General features: G+C 36.0%; 1 protein-coding gene across 3 annotated transcripts in view; it reads left to right on the forward strand.

Moving 5' to 3' along the window:
• ANKS1B (ankyrin repeat and sterile alpha motif domain containing 1B) overlaps window positions 1-27184 on the forward strand; it is a gene marked incomplete at both ends in the record, with an annotated part of 434431 nt that overhangs the window by 80354 nt on the left and 326893 nt on the right. For all 3 annotated transcript variants that reach the window (XM_080342173.1, XM_080342174.1, XM_080342175.1), the window contains 3 exons: window positions 719-829; window positions 3799-3974; window positions 25483-25623. In XM_080342173.1, coding sequence (XP_080198299.1) covers window positions 719-829; window positions 3799-3974; window positions 25483-25623 — 428 coding nt within the window. The remainder of the gene's footprint in view (window positions 1-718; window positions 830-3798; window positions 3975-25482; window positions 25624-27184) is intronic.

The following is a 27184-nucleotide window of genomic DNA, read 5'->3' on the forward strand; positions in this document are numbered from 1 at the left end:
AATTTGTCCCACAATAACATTCGTAAGTTTTTTGTGTTCCATCGAACTAGCCTTTGTACAAAAGCACATGAAAACTATGTATATATTTACCAAAAAAAAAAGTAATGAAACTGAACTTTAGCATGTTCATCATTCCTTATTTTTATGTTTTTATAAACATCGTCATGAAGATGGGGCAAGGGAAGTTTTAAGGAGGAAAAGCACAAAAATTTTCGAATACTGCTTTTCAGGTTAGACAGCTAGTTTTAGATTAATTTTAATATTGCATTCTTTTCTCATGTACTATTTGTGTGCTGCAAGCAGAATATTTGGTTTTCTTAACAGTTTGAGTATAACTACTTATTGTGAAAATCCTGAATATCTTGACTAAAACCTCTTAACAGGTTTAGAACAAAAGCAGACTCCTTCATCTGTAGTACTATAATGGAACAGTTGCATAGGTCTTTCAAGGAGACAGGAGAAACACAGGAAGAGTCGCAACTCATTACTCCTACAATGAGATTTCTGCAACAATTTCAGCAAATTAAAGAACTGATCATTATAGTAGTTTATTATACTTTAAATTATTGCCTTGCAGCAGTATTTCTGAATAATTACGAGGTTATAATATGAAAAACTGAAAAGGCTTTAATGAAAAATGAAGTAGCAAATATACTTTTGACTGCAATAAACCCCCTTAATTCAGGAGTTTAAGTGTATGTGTATCTTTAAATTGCAGAATATATGGAAACAGGAAATGCAAGTATTTCAGAGGAACGCCCACTGGAATGCGCAGAACATCAGTCTTGCATTTTGTCCCCAGAAGTTCCTCCGTCTCCAAAGGCTAAAAGTAAATACATGTACTCTGTGAATACAGAAGCTGTACTGAACTTCTCTTTAAAATTATATTGCTAACACGTTCATACAAACATACAAAATGACATTTAAAAAGTTATTGATATTGAGAAGCTTTTTTCCACCACCAATTACCTATCTTGACTACATACACTGTAGTCTATGTCATATAGGAGAGGAAAGAAACGTATTCCCAGAAAGGATAAGTCACTGATGGATTACAATGTATTAAATTATTTGATCTTAAATCTTTTAAATTTACCTGTTCTTACATGTTTAATAATTGAGTAAAACAAAAGGATACTAGATATGTTGAAATACTCTGCAGGCATTGTTCACATTTAAGTTAAAGGTTGAATTTACTTTATCTTTCCTAGTGAGTACCTCTTCCAATTCTGTTACATGTGGATGCCTTTTTCAAAGACCATGTGTGTACTGCTCTTCCATTCATCTTCTAATATATCTTTCATATGCTATTAATATGACTATCACTGTGGAGTGTACATGCTTTCATCTTATGTTCTGATTCACACTTGACACACTACAGCCACTTAAACAGGGCATTACCCGAGTGTGGTGTCATTCTGCTCTTCCATTAAAATCACCGTCCTGTAGATGCAAACCTCACTTCTCCCTTCTGTAATCACCTGAAGTAAATGTAATTGGCTGCTGGTAAATAACTAAACCTCTCTTATTTGTTGTTGCTGTGTGTGTTGTTTGTTTTTAAACACCTTTACAGGGAGAGTTTTCATTCATGTGAAAACTAAGGTTACTGCTGCATGCCACATTATGGTCTTCATGGTGATAGTAAGCAAGTATTCTAGTTTTGTTCATGTTTCCCATTGGAGTACTTAATAGACATATGGTAGATGGAGATAAACAGTTCCTTTGAGATTAGTAGAATCATGAAGTCAGCTACACTATGCAATAGAAATGTCTGTCCTGAAATTAAGTAGTGAAGGTTTTAAAGATGTTTTACTTCATAACAGTGAGGTCATGATCTCACGTTATGTGTTTCCACTTTCAAGGCATAAATACTGTAAAATGTGCTAGCTACTTTTGCTTGTCTATTGTGAGGTCTGATTCTAAAGGAAGGAAATTGTATTAATACTTGGTTGTGCTTCCCATCCATCGGTGTGCCATTCTCTGACAATCTAATTTCAAATAATTTAAATGAAATTTGGAAGAGGGATAGCAGTATCAATTACCTTTCTGTGACTTTCATGAAAATAGGTAGCTAGATAGAGGAGAGAGACCTTAATTAGTACCTGCACTGAAAGAAATAGGCAAAATTGGTCTTTCATATATTCATTCTGGCAGCAATCAGCCAGACAGCGTACACTTACTCACAGGTCAGTCAGCACCCTTGCAGTTCCAGTTTTGTCACACTGAATTCATTCTTACTCAGTAAGAAATGTTGCTGGCTGTATGTGGGAGAACATGGGATTTGGGCCATTAACATAATTCTGTAGGAAATGGTAGTCCAATTTCTTTTTAGGGCTCCGTATCATGATTTTAGAATAGTTCTTAATATTTTACTTCCAATATTTATTTACTATGATATTAATCTAGAATAATTTCCATTTTCTAATTAAAAAGCAGAATAAATAAACCTGATAATATCTTTGCACAAAACTCCTAAATTAAATGAAGTTACCATTGAGTAAAAGTAACAAGAGTTTTGAATGCGAGATTTCTGTTACTTGGATATTAAAAGGCAATTAGATGCTTTTAATTAACAACTTCTGTTCTTGGCTCTGAAAATTTCAGTCATAAATGGCCATAGTTTTAACTTCAAAAATATTTTGGAATATTTGTTTACCTAGCATAACGAACAGTGACTACAGAATAAAAAGACACAAAAAGAGCTCTAGACCAAGCAGCTATAATATTATCCAGTGCTTCTTTAGCTACATGAATGTACATTTGTTTGTTGTATATTGAATTATCTCTGTATTTATTAAGTCTGAGGACTGTAGTTTCCAACAATATGACTCCTGTAAAGCTAATCAGGAGAAGATGTTTCTTATTTACCTCTGGAAAAGCTTGGCTTTTACTCACATTTTCATTGCTATTACTGAAGGTAGCTGCATAACACATGCAATGGATTATGAGAACCTAACAGTTTTTTATGATCAGTAGCTTTTTACTCTATGGAGGCCTTGCTGCTGCCAGTGGACTATTTGCAGAAAAGTTAGCACTCACTGTGATTCTAATACTTATTACTACTAGTATTTCTGATAGCATCACCAGGTTAGTATAGGCATGTGAAACCCATTGTCTTACTAATTTGGTAGATTTCTTAACTAAGGATATATGCAAAATTAAGGAGAAAACATGTAACATAATGCACTAAACATGGGTTTCTGATAGGCTGCTATAGGGAGGAATGTTTCAAACTTGTGGGTTTTGCCCTGTATAACCTTCTGCCATTCCATTTAATCCTGGGGAACTGAGCAAGAATTGCCTATCAAACATAGATACTTTGACGGACCAGATGTGCATTCTTGGAAATTAATTTCCAACCTACTTACAGTTTATGGAGCTTGTGTAGTGTATTAATTGATCACAGCAGCAGACGTGAACCTGATGCAGAGTATGGGACACTGATGTTGTATGTTTGTAGAAACTTTCCTTTCCTGGCTTAATTTTATATTATTGGGTAGTTGCTGTTTCTAGCCAATTTTCAGGACTAGAAAAGAGGTAAGTATAAACTGTAATTCATCCTTATTAAATGGGAGTTTTAGGGGAATGCAGAAGTATGTAGATTACCTCCAGTGATTCCCAATCTGGAATGAGAGGCCATTTTTTTTGAGGGGAGAATTGTGCATGAAGGTCACTGTTTAGATTATAGGCATGGAATATAACAGATACTCAATAAAATTTAAAGAATGTGCATTTCATTTAGACATAAATTACCCCTGGTATTCTAATTATTGACTAATGGTGTGTCTGTTTTTAAAGGTGAAGCTGTGACTGGAGAATTGTCAAAGCTCTTAGATGAAATCAAATTGTGCCAAGAAAAGGAGTACTCTTTTGAAGATCTGTCTCATACAATATCAGACCATTATCTGGACAATTTTAGTAAAGTATCAGAGGAAGAACTTATGACCAGTGGAAGCCAAACCAAGCTTAATGTAGTAAGTAAGATGGGATACAAAGACAATATATTCAGTGATATCTGCTTTATTTTTGGCACATTCAAGAAAGAAATAGTGTGAAAGTGAGAATAGCAGAAGTCTACCATTGTAATAGAAAAAAAATATTGTTGCATTTGCTCATTACAGATTTAGAATTTAATGTTTTCCTTATTTACAAAAATATTGCTTACCACACCTCAGAATGGCTTTTTATGGCAACACTAATATCACCAAAAGTTCAGGTTAATTGTTGTTTTGAGTGTTGGGAGTGCAAGGAAAGGATTTTTGAGAAATCAGTTGAAATCAGCATGCTCAGTACTATACTGGCGACTAAATGCTTGCAGAATCTGATCAGAAGTGGCCCCCAAAAGAAAAAGCGAAGTGTCTTCACTTATGATTCGTACACATTTACTACATAGCTTCCCTAGTAGCCTAATAATATTAAAGACTGAGTCTCTAATACTGAAAATCATTGTGGTTGTGATACTTCAGTGATTTCCAACTACAGTTGAAAATATGACTTCATTACTACTAATCCTGTGAATAAAGTGCTCTAGGATTCATTTTTTCTTTACAGTGTAACAAGGCTTTTTTTTTTTTTTTCTTTTTAATTGAATTATCTTTCTCAATAAGTAAAGTAAATGGGATTGCCCAGGGAATAAAGGACAGAACAGAGGGAAAATGCTAAGTGCTAAATTTCAATTAATGTTGTTCATAAGTTAAGAAAAATATGCTTTCATATGTGGGGAAAACCATGGCAAGTTGAAGCTTTTATGTTCTAGAGGATTTATTACAATATATGTAGACAGAATGAGATTTACAGAGATTGTTGGCTGCCTTGAAATGCACTAGATACTTTTGTAAAGCCCATCTAGATGTTTGAATGATTAGCTTTGTAACCCATATTGAAGTCAGACTGAACAAGGTACTGATCCTATTTATGCATTGTCATACATCTTTCTAGTGTCTCTGAATTTAGGTGCTAACTGATATTTAAATCTACTCAGCTGCTGTTTTGCAGAAAAGGTAATCCATATAATTCTGTAAACTCAGACTGAATTTTTTACAGACTTAAATGAAATACAGCATGAATAGGAAGTATTCGGACACTAAATCTGTAATTTATGTGGAGCAGGCAAATACGGAGGTAAATTAGGCAATACTCTTTTTGTTTTTTGAGAGAGAAATTTCATCTATTTGTGTATTGAACTAGATATGAACACAAATCTTAAAAAATGGGGACTGTTTAAAGCATGTTGTGACTCTCTCCTACTAGTGCATCCAACTTTTCTTTCAAAGAAAACTAGAATCAGGATGATGGGAACATACTCCCAACATGAAGTCAGGACGGAGCGCAGAGCACTTTTGCCTCTCGAGTAAAACAAACTATGCAGGCCTGTATGGAGAGGACTCTGCTATGATGTGGGATTTTCCTGTTTGATCTAAATCATCCATTTCATTTTTTAAAGTATTTTAAGGTCACTCAGTCTTTTCAATTGCTACCTTGCATCACAGTGTCTTTTAGTTTTGGGGAAGTGCTGCCTTCCTTTGGTGTGTAGACTCCTTGTATTGTGCATGGGTAATATGAAAATCCACATGCCCTATAAGGAGCTATTAAAGAGTAATCAGGAAGAAGCACTAAAATGAAGAGAGATGTTTAGCTCTGAAAATGGGCGCAAAGATGGATGCTGCCAAATTACTCTTGGGGGCAGGACTGGCAAGCATGGTGGTGGATGAAATATGACAGTAGGGTGATGACTGAAGAAACTTAACTGAATATTATGTACAAGAACATGGAGATACGGAGAGAAAGAAGTGGAGACATATATAGATATGGAGAGTCAGAAATATATTCCTTGGATATGGATTAAAGAAGATAAATATTCTTACAGCTGCTTCTGACTTTAGTTTTGTCCTCCCTGGGAAGCTTCCATAAAAATCTCAGTAGAATAAGCAGGGTCGTCTTTGTTGCCTGCATTCATTCAACTGGTGTTCATTGCTGCTGCAACGCCAAGACCTCATGGAAGCAGGAGTGTGGTAACACTGGAGCACAGATTCTTTCTGCCAGTGGGACCGATTGTTGCCTTTCTCTGTTACCAGCTCCAGCACAAGGCTGAGAACTGCACCTGGTGTGCCTCTACAAGCCAGTAGTTACTTCAGCTTCAAATCAGCAGTTTTTTTCCCCTAACTTTCATTGTTGACTGTGCCAGCATCAGCTGTGAAGAGGTGTAGAAGTCAGGTCCCTGTTGGTAAAGTGCCAGATGATGCTGTTTCCTTGTTTCCAGAGATGATGACTTGTGCTGACTTTTCAACTTCTTCTGTAGTCCAGTGATCTGATCAGGTTCAAAAACCTAAGTCATGAAACTTAGGGAGATTCTGCAAAGGAACTGGCTGCTAGGAGACATCTGCATTTTTTTGCATCATGCTGTTGTTCAGAGAATTAGGAGACCAAGACTGTGGAATATCTGTTTGGAGTAGTAGCTTGTGAGACAAAAACTTAATAAGTTGGAGAAAGGAGTGTCAGGAACTACCTCCTGAGGACAGCATGGGCATGTGGAAGAGAAAGCACCAGGAAGCAGGGTGTATTTCAAACCATTTTGTTCCATTTGCTGAGTTATTGGACAATTAGTCATCCAACCATGTAGCAAGTTGTTCTGGTATATTTGGACTAAGGGCCTTCCTTCTTTCATAAAATTTTGCATAGAGAACACTACACATTTTATTACTTAATATTTTTCAGTTGACCGGGTGTGTGACTTGTGACATAAGGCATTTAAAAATAAAAAGTTTACGTTCTCATGGTATTTTGAAGTCAAATAGGAAGTAGAGTTTGCACACCTCTAAGGTTAGGTGAAACTGAAAAAAAAGCTTTCTGGATGAAAAATTTGGGTTTAGTCATCTTAATTCCAAATTATTAGCCAGCTTGGTGTTGACTCTTAAGTTTCCTCAGGACTTGGCAGAGCTGAATAGGAAAATAGAAGGGCAGGATCTTGAGGACTGGAAGGCGTAAATGTCTAGGAGGCAGAGGGTGCACTGGAGCAGTAAATAAAAGGAAGGAGAGTAGGAATAGACACCACAGTGTACATGTGAATAGGAACAGTAAAAGTGAAAATGTCTCCACAGGACATTTCCATTCCAAAAGCTGAAAGGGAAACTGGGAAAACGTTTTGGTTCTGGAAGAGCAGGCTTTGTTAGCTTCCTGAATGAGGAGAGCAATTAATGAAGAGGGTGAAAGCTGTGAATACTTGTTTGCTGAATAGTAGAATCAGATGAGACTAAGTTAATGTGATCTTTTATTGGAGAAGTGCATTATAAAGAACAAACTAAAGACAGTCGACTTAAAGCTACAATGGAAACTGTAATGTTAGTGCTAGATTTTGCAACTCTGGCTGTGTTTCAATGTACTTCTGATGTGCTGTCACGTAAAATATTAATTCCATGTTTCCTAGTCTGTCTTCACCAGTCATTAAAACATGTATATTATGAGATACCCAACAACAACCCCCTGTTCATTCTCTCCACAAAATTAAAGGCCAGATTTAACATAATTTTGCAACTGGAAATCTCGGTTATTAGGCTACTTCAAAGAGAGCTTTAAAAAGGCGTTTGTACATCCAGGCATGATTTTAGTTGGAATTACTGTTTTTCTCAAAGGCTTGTACACTGATTGGGGTTGATGGTGGATTCATGAATTTTACTCCCAGTTCCTGTCTGCGTTTTCTTTCCTATTTTGGTCCTTGTGACTTGAACACTGTCTTTAGTTCCCCTGTGTATGCAGAGACATGGGAAGCCCTGACAGCTGCTGTACAGGCGAGCTGGGAAAGATTTATACTTGTCTGTTGTTCAGTGCTGACACATTACAGTTTTTCTATGTTTGTTAAATTCAAAACTTTCACCCCAAATAACTAGGATTTGATTGTTCAGCAAGTCAGAAAAGGAACTGTGCTTCAAAACAAGTGTCAGAAAACATGAGGTGGAAAAAGATGTAGGAAAATGCTTGACTGTATAAGAGTTCAGTGAATTTACAGCTTTTCTTACAAAAAAAGAGGTGTCTTAAGTATGATTGTATGATTGCTAGGGTTTGATTTGGTGGGGGTTTTTGTGTGTATGTGGGGTTTTTTTTTTAAGTATCATTTAAAAAAATATTTATTTTCCAATAGATGGCAGTCTGGCTCAGTAATTTCAAGAACAAAAGCAGCCATCTTATATAAGTTTTCCAACTTTTTTTCACTGCTACATTACAATCATGCTTTTTAACACAGTTGATAGTACAAACTGCTTAACAACAATTTTCTGTAATTCTTATAAGAGGGAAATTACTGAACATTTTGGCACACATTTAAATTACGAACTGAAATATCAGGGCTAAATGTATAGGTGTATTATAACACAGAGGTTAGGCATCGAGTGTATATTCAAGCAATCTATATAAATTCAGGAGCAAGTAAGAAAATTTAAATAGGTATAACTTGCATAGCAGGGATGCAGAAAAATTAAGTGTGCCAGGAAAATTGACAGAAGAATGTAAAAGTGTATATTGTGAGGAATCTTCTTGGGCTCCCTCAAGTAAATAGTTTTAATAGTTTTAATTTAGATTCCTGTGTCCTTGAAGTACTAACATCGTTAGTTTGTCAGGTTTGAGGCTCCTGTGTGTGTTTGCATGTGAGAACAAATCATTCTAGATGGCATATTAAAACCAGAAATATGCTGTATTTATCGCAATATTTTTCCTCATTGTGCTTTTTAATTTATAAAAAAAAAAAAAAGAAAAAAAGAAATGTGAGCTTTTTGTCCGTGTAAGGCAAAAATCCTGTAGATGCTAGAGTGATATGTTACTTTTTATTTCCTTTAGACAGCCTGTCATTTCAAAACAAAAAATGGCATATTAAGAACTTCTACACTTTCATATATGTGTATGAGTATTTGTATATGTTTGCAAGATGTACATATTTGATAGAATACATCTCAGTCTTTTAATTACATAAACTTGCTATTTTATTTTAGTGATTTTTTTTTTTCCTTAAAATTGACTCTTAAGAGGTTTGCCTTATTCTGTGTTGAAAAGTTTACTCTAGTCCTTACTTAGGAATGAATTTGAAAAGCATCGTTTCCTTTCTTGACAATAACTATTCTTCATATTTTTGAGGTCATGAGAATAGTTGAACTAAAACTAATTTTAAAATAATAAAAATCTGTCATAAACTGAAGCTCCAAGTTGAAGTATTTTCTGCAGATCAGTCCCTTTAAACTTGTTTAGTAGGTGGTGGCTTGCAGTGTTTGCTTTTACATTTATGCTGTTGTGTTCAGAAGCATAATACATAAACTACATTATTGATTTACAAGTGCAAATGCAATATCTTACTCTCTTTGGATATGTGACATGAGTTTCGATTAAATACATAGTTCCAGAAAGTGGTTTTGTGCCCTTAATGGCAGAGTATATGTTAAAGGATTTTACTTAATTACCTGGAATAAATACTGAGAAGCTAAAGTTATAAGGTGCCCCTATGTTTTTTGCTTACAGAATAAAACTAAGGTTGTGAAAACATGTAGGATTACAGTGACTGCACTACAGAGGGATTTCACAGAAGTGGCAGCAATATATCTGCTTAAATTTAATGTGGTTATATAATAGATAATAAAGGCTGGCAGCAGTAATTTAAATTTAAACATGAAGAAGGGTTCTGTGTAGTCTCAGGAAAAATATTTGAATTTCATCACAAGCAAGTAAATGTCAATTTCTGTTTATTTCTTTCATCCAGAAGGGGAAGTTGATACTTATGGACATGAAGAGAGAAGGTAGGGGAGGAGATGGTGGGGGAGAAACCAAACAAAAAACCACCACAAACTTAAAACCATCTTATATTAACACTTTTGAAAACAGTGATGGTACATATTCAAAGAGATTTACTTTAACTCTCTTATGCCAGAATATCAAGAAGATGAGGGCATCTAAAGGCAGTAAAGCTATGTTCATGTTTGCTTTACGTCTAAGGGGAGATTTGAAAGCATAGAATTGTGTGTTTTTGAAAGAAGATGGCTCAGAATGAATATATTAGAGATGAATAAAATTTATGCATGGTCCTTTAGAAGTCAGTCATTCTGAATCATTTTTTTTTCTCTAAGGCATAGAACAATTATTTTTTTATTAAAAAGAGCACATGTATTTTTTTAATTCTACAAAGTAACAATCATTGGAATGTGTTGAAGAATATTGAGGTAAACAATTTAGTAACACTATTAAATAGTACTGGCAGGTGTGTTTTGTTTTGTTTTTTAACAGAACATTTAAACAAATAGTGACTGAGCTGAAACGTAATGGCTAAGAGTGATCAAATATGCTGGACTAAAATAATTACTGTCTAGGCTCAAACGTGGTAGCTTTTAAGAATATCACACACTTGCATATAGGCATTATTGAGAGAGTGAGACAACATACCGCATGAAAGTGACGTTGAGCAAGCGAGAAGTGTATACAATGGTTGACTAATGAGGATACATTAAAAACACATTCAAGAACTATTTTGGTTACTTATTCATTAGGGAATAGTAAGACAATCAAGCCTGATTGAGACACCATGGAGAGAAGCAGATAAATTTTAAATTATTTAATATAGTAACATTTGTTGAATTTGATAATATAGCTTTGCTGTATTGTGCAAGTATTTATGATGTATTAAAAAAAAAAAAGAGAGAATTGTACCAGGACTCAGTGTTTAGAATATTGTTGCTTTACTTAATTCCCCTTTGTAATACTGATAAATAATGTATTGCCAAATTTTAACATTGCAAGAATTTATTAAGTTGCTTTTTAACTCTTCCCCCCAATTCAATTATGAATCTTATTTTGCAAGCATATACCAACTTTATTTCTGTGGGAAGTAAAAATATGAAGGCCATCTCTCCCAGGATATGTAAACCTTACTTTTTAAGATTCCCTTGTTGAAAAGATCTACCCACTCTCTGAAGATAAGATTATATAACTTTAAAAATTGTTTTTAGAAGCTGCCACCCAACTGCAACCCATCTGTTAGTCCCAGTTTCCGATAGACACAGTGGTATATCCCACTGAGGAAAAACTCGGATTGCTGTTATATTTTTTTCATTAGACATTTGCAATGTGGCATCCAGTACCAAGCATCCAGTTGGTCAATATAGAGAGATATACTTGCTATAAGTAGCTTTACAAAATGGTTTCTAAATTCTGTTTTAACATGAGCTGGTTATTACAAAGAAGCAGAGGGAAACATACCAACTTCATACAAATTTTTGTCCCTTCTATTAGTTAGTTTACCTAGCCAAGTAAAGTTCAGACATTTTAATGTATTCTTTCCTAACCTATGTTCTATAGTTATTAAAATAGGTTATTTTTTTGTATCTATATGTTATGCTATGCTTCGGTAGAATGTTGTAAATATTTCTGTATTAGCGGGATCCTAACAGCAGCCATGTGGAACTCTGCACAGAATAATTTGCCTGGTGGCATCCTTCACAGCCAACTAAATTAGCCTGCAGCTCCCTGCTGCTGCGATTTCTTGAAGTATTGCTAGACAGTTCTCCAGCGTGCGGCACAGACATACCCTGTGAGATAGTCAGCACTTATTTGGGAATATAAATTCCCCAAACATGACAATGCTTGGTATGATTTAAACTACATGGAGTAAAGTGTAACTAGGGGAAGGTGCTGGCCAAGCCACCAGTTCATCTAATCTGCATTAAAAAGAACCTACTCCTTTTCCACTAGAATTAAATTCTGGAATATTTAACCAGTCTGTCCAATTATGTATGTGTGTGGCAAATTCCCTGACTATCAGGATACTTGCAGGAAAATAGCTTACAGACAAATGAATCTCTCTGAATGCTCGTGTGCGTTTAGCTTGTACTGGTGAATCCTGAATGTATCTAATCCTTTTGCTCCAGTCTGTCACATTGTTTACCGCAGTGACCGTGTCCTGCTATATTTTGCAGAACAAGTGGTATATGTAGAGGCGTTTTCTTTTATTTACTGAGTATATGCTTCCATATATTCTTATATAGTAAAATCTGACAGAGAAGGAAACAACAAATAATTTGTGCACACTCTCCATAACTTGCAGTACTTCAGTCTTGTCCTTTCTTAAAGCTTCCTTTTTCCTGGCTGAGTAATCCTAGAATATTCAAGTTTATTTTGTATGTAAATCGTGCCATGCTACCAGCCACTTCACTTGCCCTGCTGTGGACTCTTTCATCTTCGTTAAATCTCTTTTACATAAGGATCTTGGGTATGGGTGTAGCAGTTTTTTCCATATAAAGTAATTATACTATAAGCTTTTCAAATCAAATAACTTGTTTGTCTTTATGGCTATAAAGCTGTATGTATGTTTGGGCTGCTCTGGAAATGATTGGTAATATTTTATCTACTCAAGAATCCTGCTGGGCAGCTAATTTACCACAGCAGATTTTTGCATTTTTTCACAAGGACCATTTTAGTTCAGAGTCTGTCATATGTTGTAGCACTGAGCACATATGTAATTTGAAGGCTGCCCTCTGTTTCATTAGACTTAGATGAATACCAAAGAAATCTACTATTCTCAACAGGATTAGCCAGGATCTGAGGACTCCATCAGAACTGATCTCAATAGCATCTTCCCAATATGAAGTATATTTCCTTTAATTAAATATCTTTGTGTGTATGTGTGTTATTCAGAGCTTTAGGGAACCTTCTTTTTCATCACTATTTGTGCAATTGTTATTATTTTTCTTAACATCCCTGATAGTCCTGTGCCATTATGGACACTGTTGCCAGTTGTGTGTAGCAGAGTACTTGTATCTTTTGTATCTTCTGTTTGTTCCATACCCTCAGTGTGCATCACCCTGTCAGTATGCAATAGTGTACACCACGTTCATTTTTAAGCTACAATCTCCATTTAGGATCTTCTGAGAGAATTTCAGTCACTTCCAAAGAACAGAAATAGAAGATAATACCATGAGATTTCCACCCAGACAGGTGACTTTGCAATATTAACCTCAACTCTCATATTATTACAAAGCCATGTCATCAGAAATACTGATTACTTTTGCTGTTACTAGGATATCAATCACCAGAGATGCTTCCCTCAAGACCTGACCTTCCCTAGGGGTCTGCCAATAATCTGTCAGTGACTCCTGTCCTGTATTTCCCTCAGGTATCTCCTCTTCTCAGATTTTTCACCAGTGTTCCAGCCAGAATCAGGTTTTCAACTTCTCCCTCACAAGAAAACAAAAAAAGTTATTTTCATCATGATCTTCCTTGGTTCTCTTAAAATTCATTTGCTCCCTATTTGATCAGACTATCACCAGTAGAGGTGCAGAAATTCCAAAGGTGGGATCCAGCTGCCTTAATGTTAAGTATCTCATGTCACTGTGTATGCACAAGGTACTTTTTGCACAGGGCTAAGACGAACTCTGTCATGCATCCAGGAGCAGAGATTCAGGGTCAACAGCTACCTTGCAGTATCTAAAATGACACTGTGAATGTCTGTGCTTGGCAGCTGAATTCCATTATAAGCCCTCAGGTCAGTTGCATAAGCATAACCATCTAGTCCTGTTCTGGTCAGCAGCTGAGACATCTCCAGGGGGCTGGCAGATGTGACAAACGACTTGGAAAGTCACAGTGTTGTGGAGTGGCAGGCAGGGTGGCCAAGGATAGGCACTGGACTTCAGTGTAGAGGCAACTTAAGATCCAAATGTCCCTCTAATAGATTGGCATTGTTAATGTTAAGGATTGAGAAATGTATGTGAAACTTTAGTAATCCATTTGCTTTATCACATTTGAGCAGTAGGGAATGTAAGAATATATGAGATCTCTCAGGAACATGAGAGACTTTTCCAGCATTTAAGTATGATTAGATTTTAATTTCTGAAAACATATTTTTGCTCTCTTGAAAAATTAGTTTTGATAGTTCGTAAAAAGCCTGAACTTGAATATGTGGGAGACTTCTTTTTCACAGTCCTATCTTTCTACCCTAGGGGAAAGATAACTGAGTTAATAAGGAAAGATGGAGAAATAATGATTTAAAATATACTCTTTTCCGTCCTGCAATCATAAACAATGAATATATCATTCTAAAAGTGTTTAGCTTTTGATATTTCTGCATGTCACAGGGGTAGATATTTCAGTCATATTTCTAGAACTCTGTCACTGTTGTCAGCAGGTACCAATGCAGGTTTGATTGTGTTTTTAATATGTAGTGACCTTAGGAAAAATGAGTGTTCTACCAACACAACAGGAGACAAACAGTAGAGGAAAGAAAATAAAAATCTTAAATATTTTCTGTGTATACCTAAGGTTAACACTGATTTCATGTCTACTCTCTTAGTATAAGAATAAAGTCATTAAGCTTGGAACTGTCAGTGAAGCCTGATGATCGCCATCTGATAGGAAATGCGTGAGAAGAGTGAGAACCATATGTGTGTGTCACTCAGTTGTTTTCTGTAGTGAGGGGAAGAGCATAGTTTTATCTCTATGGTGTAAACAGAAGATGGAGCCTACTAGTCCATCACAGCTATGTGAACCCCTACAGGATCTATTAAGGGGTGGAGAGAAGTGTAAATGCATGGTTTCACTAAATCCTATGATTCTTTTGAAGTTGAATAAGTTGGTGCTCTCTTAGAAGCAGCAATCCCATTTTCCCTTTCTTAGCTTCTTAATAAGAGGTGTACAAGTGATGCTAATGGTAAATATTCTGCCACATTTCACAGGGCAAAATGACCACCTGTGATAAGCTAATACAAAAGAACTCTTTCTTTATAAATAATTTAGTAGCTGAAATGGGAACATAGGGCAACTTGTTTGAACCATTTGCTTAATTTCTTTTTTTTTTTTTAATTCTATCATAGTAGCAACAAACACATTTATATTTGACATATTAAATATTTTTGTCCTTAAATCTTGAAGTAGTTGACCACTCATGATGTAGAGTTTCATTTTGTTCTGTTGGCAGATTTTTTCAGTCCCCATGAATAAGCTCAGCAAGTAGAAAATTAATAGCAGAAAAATATATTGGACTAGATTCTTATACCTCTGTAAAATATAAGATCAGGAGTCATTCGCAGTTAAGGGGCAATTGCCTAATATTTACTATGCATTAGAAATGTTTGCCTGTGGAATTAACACAGATCAGCAGTGTGCTCTAAATGCACCCCTTAGCTTTTTTGTAACTTCACTGTATGCTGAAACCCTTAGCTGAGTTCAGTGGTATAAGTTTTTAAATTGAGATTAGAAGCAGAAACCAGGGTTACTTGACCATGCAGACATCTGTTATTACAGCAGTTACTTTACTTTTCCAAAAGGATGTAAGAGTTGACGGATTAACACAAATTTTTGTCAACTGTTTTCTCTTGGCGTCTTTCCTTCCTAATCATATTATAAGTTTCAGTTTAGTACCATGAGGGCAAATCTCAGAAGAGGCTCTTCAATTTTATTTGCTTTAGTGGTTGAGATTGAGCAGTTTCTATTAATACTACTGCTGTTATTTCTGTTGATATTGGTGCTCTGCCCAATATCTCTGGAATGTGAACTGTTCACAGCCTCCAAAGAAGCAGCTTCAGCACTACCTGTCAGTCTTAGACAAAAATAATATTAAAATGTGGAAATGTTTTGTGCCTATGCTGGCCTTTCTTTTAATTATTAATAGTTGTTTCCTTATGGGTATCGGAATATTTACTACCTTGCCTTTGTGTCTGTCCCAAATGGTGTTTCTTTTAAGGAATGTCAATATTTTTAACAGCTTACTTATTAAATCATGAAATACAGTGTTACACAGGAGTTGTAGACAAAAACATGTTACCGACTGACTTGTTTATCTGTATATTACAGGATCTTTAAGACACTATATGATGACTGGCTGAAGAAAGACTTTAAATATTAGCTCTTCAGCTACTTAGGAGTATGTCTGGAAAATAACAAAAAGGTGTGCTTGTATTGCAGTAGATCTATACATTATGTTTGAGTCTACCACAGGCAAAAAGAACAGTACAGATGAGCTAGTACAGGAAGAGCAACCACCGGCCTAAGTCTTCTGCTGGTACTGGTTATTGAGGTGACTGCAGTGAAATCACTGTTTTAATTTTATACGACAGAAAAAAGCAGCAGCTTGCAGTATGTGAGCTTCACACTGCCAGATTTTCCTGCCAGCCATAGCAAAACTTTTGCCTTCCTAGTGAATATGATTTTGAATTCTGCTTCCACCTGCCATATAAACGAGGCTGCATTGAGAGCTGTTGTCCAGTTGATAGTACGCTGCATCTCTTATGGGTTGTGTGTTTGGTGTGATCCTTTTTTCTGATACCACTAGAAGAATCCGAGATCTTGCGTATTTTACTGAGATCAAAAGGTAGATTACTATTTGACTGGTCTTTCCAGTTAGGCCTTCAAATTCTATAGCCTGTCAAGACATTTCAGCTGATTGTCAGCTATTCTACTGCGTTGTTTTTATATTGTATTTAGCACTTACGTGACAATATGGCAAACTATTTGTGTTTTGCTACTAATGGTTCTGTAGATAATTTAGTACAAATGTTCTTCAAGGCTTTTTCAATTATCCGCTCTTAACCAGCATTCATCTTCAGATGACTAACTCAGTGCTGTATATAGTTCCTCTTTAGATTGGCTTTGTCTATTCAGGTATGATTTTTCTCTTACATCCTTCATTAAGCCAACAGCAACTTAATGGAATAATAACTGCATTTTCAGTAACACACTTTTACTGAGAATATGTATGCTAAATTAAAAAACTGTGCACTGGAGGAGTAATAAAGTGGTGACTTCTGCCTACTCACTCACCACCTGATTTTTCCTCTAATTTCTATTCCTTCTGCTCTATTTCATGAGAAATAACGTATTTTCTATAAGTTTAATCATTCTGCCACCCACTTATCCACCCTCTCTTTCACAACTTTAAAAAAAGAAAAATACATGTTTTATAGCTGATTTGCTTTGCAGCTAGATTGCACTTTTTCAGATGTTATATGATAACATTCAGATAGTATAGGGCTGTTAAATACAGAGATGCCTCTGTAGTTATTCTTCAAGCAGTATTTTCTTTCTGTTACATTTAAAGCCAAAAATGCTAGTCTTTACTTTGAATTATATAAGGGTAAATATGCTTAAACTTCTAATTCTATTTAAATTTTCTAAAAATATTAACACTTCATTTCTGCAGGCTCCTATACCCTTCATTATCAGTCTCTTCTTTTGCAACTGGTACGTGAGTTTTTTTCCAGTGAGTCACATTTTGGAATGAGTCATGTGCTTATTGATTCAGGGAGACACATAAGCCTGTTGTTAACATGAGAAATCCCATTAACTTAATTGGAACTATTCATGTGCTTAAACTTCAAGAGTCAAAAGCAAAAAGTTGCCAAATTCCTGCATTTCTGCACAACCTACATTTGTAGATACCCTTTCTGCATACCAATTTAGGTCAAAACTACTATGCCTGTGGTATGGAAAGGCATCCCTAGACATACATTTCTGTAGCATAGAGTGGCCTTGCAGGTTATATGGCTTGCTGAATTGTCTTGGGGCTTTAAGCTTCAACAAGCTGTGCTCTTTTTCCTTGGTCAAGCAAAGTGCTTTGATGTTAAGCGTAACTGTACAAATAGTCTGATTTATGAGTCTTAGGTCCATGCTCAAAGTTAGACAAGTACTTAAAACACAGACTCACTTCATTTTACCTAATGTTAAGAGGGAGAGATTAATTTGGAAGGCAATTCAGTCCTGTCCAAACACAGATGTTATAATGCAATAAAGTTGTGGAAGTACCTGTATTTCCATGCATTAGAGAGAACTAGTTTAATCTGTAGATTAAATAATCCAGAAATCAGTTTAACCCATAGATTAAACAAGCAGCTCATATTAAATGCTTAGTTTTCAAATGGTTTGAACTAGTTTAAAAGAATGGTGTCCGAAGTGGTTTTTAAATTGGGACAGTGCATCTTGCAGCTTCAAGCAGCTAATAATTCATCCCGTTAATTTCACATTGAAAAACAAACACAGTGTATGCTTCTCAAGATACTTAAAAATGAAAAGTCCCTCTACTATATCATTCTTAACAAATATGTTCTTATTATGGTTGAATTATATTTAACTAAAAGCACTTAGTGTTCTAATCTCTGCATTTTTTCCGTTTATGGAATTACTGAATTTTCTGTCATTTGAAAATCTTCACCCACATGGCAAAGTTAAACAAGATAAGAAAAGAGTAAAGATTCTTACTGAAATACATTAAGGTTTCTTTTGCTTTCTGCTTAGGATATACACACAAAAGCTCAGATCACTAACTATCAACATTCTAGCAGCAGCTTTTATATATAGATGAGATACTCTTCATATGAAGATTAGCACACTCAGTTCAAAAGCTTTTATGTTTAGTGAAAAGTCAATTAGCAAAGATCAACCTTTTCATTAATAAATAACAGTGTGCTGATGGGCCACTTTTATGGTTACTTTTTAGCAAATGAAAAGCCAGCTTAAGTCTTGAAAAATATTTTTTTCTTCCATCGATAAAAGAATTGGTTGGTTTGTGTGGTGTTTGGGTGTTTTGTGGTTTTTTTTTTAGTTTATGCCTGATATTTTCTGATTAATTAACAACTTGTTAGGTTTTAAAATCCTGAAACTTTTGTTGTATGTATGTATGCATCCTTTTTGAGAGTAGTGCAAAGATTCAGAATTGTCTTAATTGTCATTATTTATGTTACATGCAAGGATGTGTGGCACTGCTTTGAATACACATTCAGATGTACTCATATTAAAATATCTTTCTTTTACTTAATATTTTGACCTTATGCAGTGTGCATTGTACTTGCCATCTAGTTCCGGGGTGCATTTGCTGCATGCTGTTAGATCGTGCTGCGAAGACAGAATGATTTAATTTCTGGGGTGCTCATTGTGACAGGTGTCCATAGCACTTGCCCACTGAGGGGCAGTAACTACACATTCATGTGCTTTTCATCACGTATGTGAATTAATCATGTTTGCCTTAATTTAATACACTTTATTCCTGTTAGATGTAGTCAGTTACCTTTACTGCTGACTTCCAAGTGACAGGAATTTCTTCCCAGGCTCAGACATTTCTGTTCTTGAGTTCAAAGTGTGTGACTGTTTCAGACTTTCTTGTTTGTTTAGTTGGTTTGGTGTTTGTTTGGTTGTGTTTGTTTTGTTTTTCTTTGTTTTTTTTGCTAGAGCTTGGATTTTCAGAGCAGTTAGTCTTACATGGCACTGGAAATGGTTACAGAATATCTCATGTTAATTCCCAATGTAGCCCAGCACTTCTGCAAATGTGCCTTCACCATTTCAATATAGCCAGGAAATAAGGAACACAAACTTAGTGACCATCTTGGAGAAGTTTAAGTGACATGCGCAGCATCCCAGAGGGATTATAAGGCAGAGGCAGGGACAGAGTTCGCTTCTCCAATATTCAGCTGCCTTCTGTACAAGACCATCCTTGTTCTCTTGATATTCCCTTGCTGAATACAAGAGGTGCAATCAAGCTCTCACCAGACTCATAGTGAATGAAATTATGAAAGAGATGTAAACTAGGAGCATATTTGTGAAATAATGGTTGCAGAGGTTCAGTGTGAGGTGAAGGAACAATGGAAATGGAAAAACACCAAGCAGGGAGAAGGCTGACTTGGGGGATGCAGGAAAGGTGTGCCCAGGCCACCAAAACACTTCACTGTTATTCATCTGTAAGACATAGCATGAGTCTGGTAAATGAGGCTCCTCCTTGTCAGGATCCTTGCTGAATCCCAGAAGGGCACATTTGGTTAATGTAGGGACCCTGCTGTGGAAGGATAGTAACTGGTAGTGTTACATTTGATGCCCAAATGCTGCTTTTTTTTCTATTCTGCATCCATCAGGCGTTTTCCTCTGGGAGCAGCCTGGGCAGCAGCAGAGGGAGCACTGGGAGCACAGGAATGTTCTCCTGTCCCCTCCTTGGCTGCCACAGCTGCTGGGAACAGCAGCGTCACACAACCACCTGCTCGTCCTAATTTAGAGAGGATGATCAGAAACAGTTTCCTGACTTCTTAATATAATGTGAAATTAGAATATTAGACAATAGAACTGTGGGTTTTTTTCCTAATATTTTATGCCATAATTACATAACCTTTAGGCCAGGCAAAGGAGAGGCAGAGGCACATATCTGTCATCCAGCAGTTAGGATCATATGAAACATTTACATGGTCCTGTGTCTGAACTGTTTCTTCAGAAGAAACTTCCTACTGACTTCATTGTTCCAGACTGAGTGGTAGCATTTAGCTTATCAAATGTCTTGTTGCTTTCTGCCTTCCATAAACAGAAGGAGATTGCCTTCTGGATTTTGTCTTTGCTGCTCCATTTCAAAAAGCTTATTTTCTTAATGTGATATGCTGCAAGATGAATGAATAGTTAGCATTAGTACTTGGAACTATGATGCAATAGCAAATGGTACTTTATAACTTTTACAGTTTTACTGGTGCTATCTTGCTCTAGTGGATGCTGTCTGAGAGCGTATTTGTGATACTTCTGCAAATGGATGACAATTATGCAAAAACAAAGACACAAGGAGTAAAAAAAAAGATTTTTGTGTTCAGTTTTCTATTTCACTGCACTACTACAGGGAAATCTCTGTATCTTGAAGCAAGGGAATTAAATCACATTTTGCCTAGCAATGACTGCTTACAAGTGTCAAGGCAGAAAGCAGACCAGTTTTTATAAAAAACTGAGAAAAAGAGGGGAATAAAAAAAAAAAGAAAGAAGAGGTTTTGTATGACTTACTGTATTCATAGAGAAAACTTGTCGAGATAATGAGGTCATATGATAGGAGGAAATCGTTCACATCTGTAAAAAGGAAGGCCAAAACTTTATGTATGGTTTATACGTGGCGTAAGGCTTCTTGAACTGTGAAGGTGGTAGCTTTAATTAATAGTTATGATTAAAGGTGCTCTCTTTTTCTTTTCCTATTGACTTTTAAGAGTGAAACAGACTTTCCCTGTGTGTGGTGGTGTGGGGTTTTTTTCCTCTCTTTTTTTTTTTTTCCCTGTACTCGTCATTCTGTTTGTTGCTAAGTATTGGCTTGTTCTTTTAGATCAGGAGAGAGATATCAAGTTACTGTGGGAGCCAATCTGATGTAGATACATACACCAGGAGAACAAATGCCCTGTTTACAGAATAAAGTATTCTTCAGTCTAACATATCCTACTGGGAAAATTTTGCTTTTTGTGTAGATGGAGACATGCAGAGGAAGACTTCCATACGTAAATTTTCAAAGGTATAATTTAATGCTCATCAGATATGAAAATCAGACGTGATATGTCAGACCCTGTAGAAACTGAGGGAAAACTTGCAGCTAATTGTAATGGTCCAGTGTCCTTATGCTGAACCTTACTACTCCCTTACTGCTGCTATTGTGCTTTAATTTTTGTATATATAGAAATTATATGGTTAGTTTCTTACTGCTATAAGCAATTCCTAATACTTAATTCAGTGTTCCCTTAAAAAATAGTACTTTTTAATAAATCTTTTATTCTGTATCAATGTCTTCTGGTTTCCCTACCAAATTTTCCTTTTTACATATTGTTTCTAGCCTCTTAAGTTTTTCTGTCTGTTTTGTTTGAGGATATATGATGCTTATACTCATGTCTCTTTAGCGGATCTGGCCTTTTCGAAGCTTAGTATTACAGTTTATGTTGACTTCATGATTTCATAATGTCAAATTCAATTAATTGAGCAACTACGATCTACGTGACATTTTCTAACTACATGTAGTTTTTATTTTTGGAGTCAAAACAGGCATGAATAAAAGGTTCTCAATTGTGTCTATTTTTCTTTAGGTGACAGAAATCTCTTCCTCCCTCTGTCTTTTTTTATTTTCTTCTGAGAAGTGAGCATAAATAACTTTGGTTTCACTAAAACTCCCCCCACGGGGCTATTTCAAGGCTTCCCAGCAGCACACACAGAATTAGATTATCATGTCCAAAGGATCTCTGAGGAAGCAAAATTAAATTATACATCAGAACAGAAAAATGAGGGAGTTCTGGGAAAGGAATGAAGGCGTGGAGGGAATAGCAGGGAATTGTTTGGTCTGGGTTAGCTTCATGGGCTTGTGTGACAGTCTGGGGTCTGTGGATTGACTGTAGCTCTTTTTTGTATCTCTCCTGTGTCTCCTCTGGGTGCATCCTTCTCTCCAGAGTATGCAAACACAGTCTACTCCATTTGGGGGACATCTGACTCCCATTTCTCTCATGCAGCTATTAACTCCTTCGCTCCTCTTGGCAAATGCAGCTCTCGCCCTGCAGCAACTTCTTTTTATCCCTTTGCACCCGTTGTCTGGGAAGAACGGAGTTTCTGACAGCAGAGATGAGTGAGAAAGGTGATAGCGGTAGCTGTTTCTTCACCCTTCGCGTATGTTTCCCCTAGTGCTTCCTTTTTAGTGCTTTATCAATAGCAAAAATCTGGGCAAGAAGGGAGACATCAGGCAATAAGCATAAAAAGAGCCAAACCTACTCTGCAGTAGTCTGTAAATTAGCCTGTATCATGTAATTCACTGCCTAACAGTTTTGGTCAATTTATTCCAGCTGCATTTGACTGTATTTGGCTCTGGGACCCCCAACATAAGGACCTGTTGGAGGTGGCCCAGAGGAGGGCCATGAAGATGATTGGAGGGCTGGAACACCTCTCCTATGAGCTGAGAGAGCTGGGGTTCTTCAGCCTGGAGAAGAGGCTTCAGGGAGACCTTGTAGCAGCCTCCCAGTACCTTAAGGGGACCTACAAGAAAGCTGGGGAGGGACTTTTTACAAGGCCATGTAGTGACAGGACAAGGGGTAATGGCTTTAATCTGAAAGAGGGTAGATTTAGGTTAGATATCAGGAAGAAATTCTTCACCATGAGGGTGGTGAGGCACTGGAACAGGTTCCCAGAAAACCTGTAGATGCCCCATCCCTGGAAGTTTTCAAGGCCAGGTTGGATGGGGCTTTGAACAACCTGGTCTAGAGGAAGGCGTTCCTGCCCATAGCGAGGGAACTAGAACTAGATGTTATTTAAGGTCCCTTCTGTGATTCTGTGACACTGACTTTTTTGAATGATCAGGAGATCTGCCTATATAATATTCCCCACTTCTTATCATTCATATTGATGACATTAATTAAAATTCATGTGATCCCCACTCTATTGTAGGCTATTTATATAAAATAAATCTGATGGAATTAATACAACTCTCATTCTCCTTGTGTAATTGTTCTATTTTTCAGTAATACTTTTGCTATGAATTTTTTTCTACTGTGATCTTGTAATGGTTAAACACTCACATGTTCTTCCTTGAATGAGTCAAATGTATTGAATGTCATTGTTTCTCCTTCCTTTAGTTGTGTTAAAAATTCTCTCTGATATTTTTGTGCATTTTAACTTTAGAAGATGGGGTGACTATATTTTGTGCCTTTTCATTCACTTACATTGGTTTGTAAGACCACAGCTAATGTGTGTTACCTGCTTTCCTGTACCTGCACTGCTGCAGTTCTTTGCTTTTTGCTCCAGGGGGCAAGAAGCACTTTATTCTCTGGGAAAACAATTCTGAGATTTAGAATATAAATGTAGAGCAACCACAGTGGAAGATGGCATCATAAATAGATGGGAAAGACCTGTAGTCTGCTTCCTTTGTCTATGCAAATGCATAGCAATAATAGTCCTTCACAACCCACACTCTGCGGTTAACCTGATCCTTTTAATCATCTGTGTAAGAATATTGGTTGCCGTGGTAACACATTCTGTGGTACCACTTGACTGTCAAAATAACCTCATGAAATAGCATGCTAAGAATGTTTTAGAAATTGACTTTCAAAATAAAAAGTAAATAAATCCACCTAAGTTTAGAAGACAGGGCTAGATTCATGAAGTCTGCAACAAGGGAACAACCATTTTCTAACTGAATCAGACTAGTAGCGATGGATATATCATGTTTCTCATCTTTGGTGAGCGAGCTAAAACAGAATTTAGAAATACTTTTTCTGCTTAAATTAATGGTATCCAGCCACAGCGGTGTATAAGAAGTTAGCACAAGAGTCAAAGGTTAAATGATCCTCAGATGTAATACAATTTGAGTTAGTACCTGTCCCTGTGGTGCCTTTGCTTCTCTTACAGTTCCCATCAGCTTGTATTAATCTTCAGAACTGCTGCTGTTTCTCCACCTCTTTCCCCCTACTTTTCCTTCATCTCTGCATTCCTTTTCTTGCAGCAGACTCCACACATTTCTTTATTGTATTACTAAAATAATCTGCAATTAAGTGGATTTTAAAAATTATTTTTTCTGCGGGCCTCATAGCAGTGCTTTAGAGCTAATATTTAATATTGCCACCAGAATAATAGGTGTGGTCATCCATTGTTTCAAACAGCATTACGCTGGTCAAGCAAAAATCCAGCCACTTCTGAAAGATTACTTAAGATAAGCAAGCATTCCTAAAGAAAGCATTTAGTATCTGAATGTCAGGTAGACTGCACAAACAAATGTCAAACAGGCTAGAATAGCTATTACATATTCCAATTTAATAATGGGCAAAGAATTAAGACTTTTTTTTTTTTTTTTAAATATCCTGTTATTTTTTTCTTGTCATAGTTTTTTTTTTTTTTTTTTAGCATGAGATTTTAAAAATCTTTCATTACTGGCTTAACTTTCCTCCTCTTTCTCCTGAAATCAATGAAAGTTGCCACTGCAATTCATTCAGCTGGGGTGGACTATACGGTGTAGCAAAATAATATAAATAAATGGGAAGTCTTCATTCTTCCTTTTTCTGTCTGTCATAAAAAATTAGGATACTAGTTTAAGCAAAAATTAGCATTATTGCCTTATTGTTGAGACCAATATGGAAGCCTTAATGCTCACAGCTGAATGACTTTTTCCTGTACCTTTCATCCCTTCTAGCTGATGAAACAAAATAAGGCAGGTCATTTTAAATTTTTTTGCCTACAAAATAGTTCACATGTTTGTTATTAGTAAATATAAAATTGATACCTCAGATTTTGATTGAATTTTTTTTTCCTGCAAAACACTTGGACTGATCCAGGCCATAGTAATACTGCTGTACTTTTCTGAATGCATCAGGCAACTATTGAACAAGATCCTCTTTGTTTATATTATTTCCATCTTGGGGATAGCACTTTTTAAATACAAAAGTTATGTTTTCTTCTCTATAGGATATTCTGAACTTAATGACATTAAAGCAGATTTTAAAGTAAAATGAAGTAGAAATCACCGCTTGATAAAGAAGAAAATAAATATATATTTTTAATGTATGATGTTGTGTTCACTCATATTTAAAGTATAATTGCAGATAGGTCAATATGCACCTTCCTTAGAAAGTGTGATTTTCATATAGCAGATTGACAGTTGAGTAGTTACTTTGTATTAAAAGAGCAGTTTATCTTTTGGAATTTATAAATGGGAATATTTTAAGTTCTCTCCATTAAGTAAAATATATCACTGTGTTTAGTTTGAAAGTGCTGTTTCTTTATGTGCAGAGGCCTTCTTCAGCATGTTTATCAGCAAGAGAGGAAGAAGATGATGATGCAGGCGAAAATACTTGTGGTCCTTCAGGTTTATGGGAGGCATTGACACCTTGTAATGGATGCAGGAACCTCGGATTTCCCATGCTTGCACAGGTACACATTTACCTTTTCATTCTAAAACATTACCTATAGATTAGCTGCTTAATCTCTGTTTTACCTCTTACTGTAATTTCCAGTCTTGCCTTATTCCCTTCATAATTGTTACCATGAGTCTTCATTTTAACCTTAAAATCCGATTTTAAAATTAAATGTCAAGATTTGATCATCCTGCTGTAATACTCATCGATACGAGTTTAATATTGAGACCGTGTGATGTTTATTACCCCCATAGACAGATAGTTTTTATGTTGCATAACTTTCTCTTCTGATTCAGTCTGGAAAGAAATTATGAAGTCACATAGTTTCCTTTGGGATAAGTACTCTATTTTTGATCAGTTTTGATTAATATAATGACATCTCAGCTACTTTCTGCATGGAATTAATTGTGGACATCGTGTATAACTCAGCTGATGTAAGAATATAGCCTAAGACTTCTCTTTGAAGATTATGTAAGTTAAAAAAACGTTCCCAAATATTTTCAAATGCTCATGATAATACAGAAGAGAATAAATAAAAAAGGTTAATATAACTGAGTCTAAGTCCCAACAATTCTCAGAGCAGAGCAGTCTGCCATATCCACCAGGGCATGCCAACAGCTGTGTCCCAAACAAGTGATATTGTATTGCTACAGAACAAGATGATGCTTATTGCTGCCTCTGCGTCTCCCTTGTTCTCTCCCCACACTGTAATTTAGCGCTCTCGTTTCTGTAACACTTTTCTTGCGCTTTTCTTGTAGCATTGAATGGAGGCCTGCCAAATTTCTGGTTAGAATGTCTGGTTTTTTTTCAGTTGCCTCCTTACTTGGCACTGCATTTAAATAGCTTTGTCAGATTCTTGTGTACCAAATTGGAATTACATATCCTGTCTCACCACACTTTATACACTGTTGCTTTCATACCGTGACTGTACGTTTTATTCCCTGTAGTCTCATGGGACTTGCACCTGTTTGAAGTCAGTGTTAAAGCTTCCACTGCAGTCAATGGAAACAGGATATGGCCACTGATGTGCCTGAATAACAATGAGCTCTGCCCTGTCTTTTTATAAGAAGCTTTTATATCCCCTTCCCCTTTCAGTAGCTGTTTTCTACTTCACACTATCTATCATTTTAGACATTTGGCAAGTTGCAGAGCTGTCGGAATTAACCTGATCTGCAATAGGAGTACTATAGCTACTGATTCCTCATTTTTGGGAATTTGTTTCAACAAATATTTCTCAAATAGAACTTATTTAAAACTATCACTTATGGTTTAATTTTTGTGAAGCTTTCCTATGATGAATGTATATGCCCATTTTGGAGTGATTTCCTAATTTTAAAAAACATTTTTGTTTTCCTTGTTTCTCTTTCATGAAAGGTATGTGTAAAGCATACTATAAAGTTGAGGAATGCATTTGAAAAATAGAATAAACTTAGCTTTGTTTGTTGGTATCTCTTTATAAAGAGAGGCTGATGTCAAGAACAATGTAAGTTTTAAGATACCGACTCCTGAATTAGTTTTATTCATTGTACTTAAATTTTAAACTCAGCCTCACAATATCTCATCTTTCTTGCTCTGAG

The sequence above is a fragment of the Nesoenas mayeri genome (assembly GCF_963082525.1).
Source record: "Nesoenas mayeri genome assembly, chromosome: 1".
Taxonomy (NCBI): Eukaryota; Metazoa; Chordata; class Aves; order Columbiformes; family Columbidae; genus Nesoenas; species Nesoenas mayeri.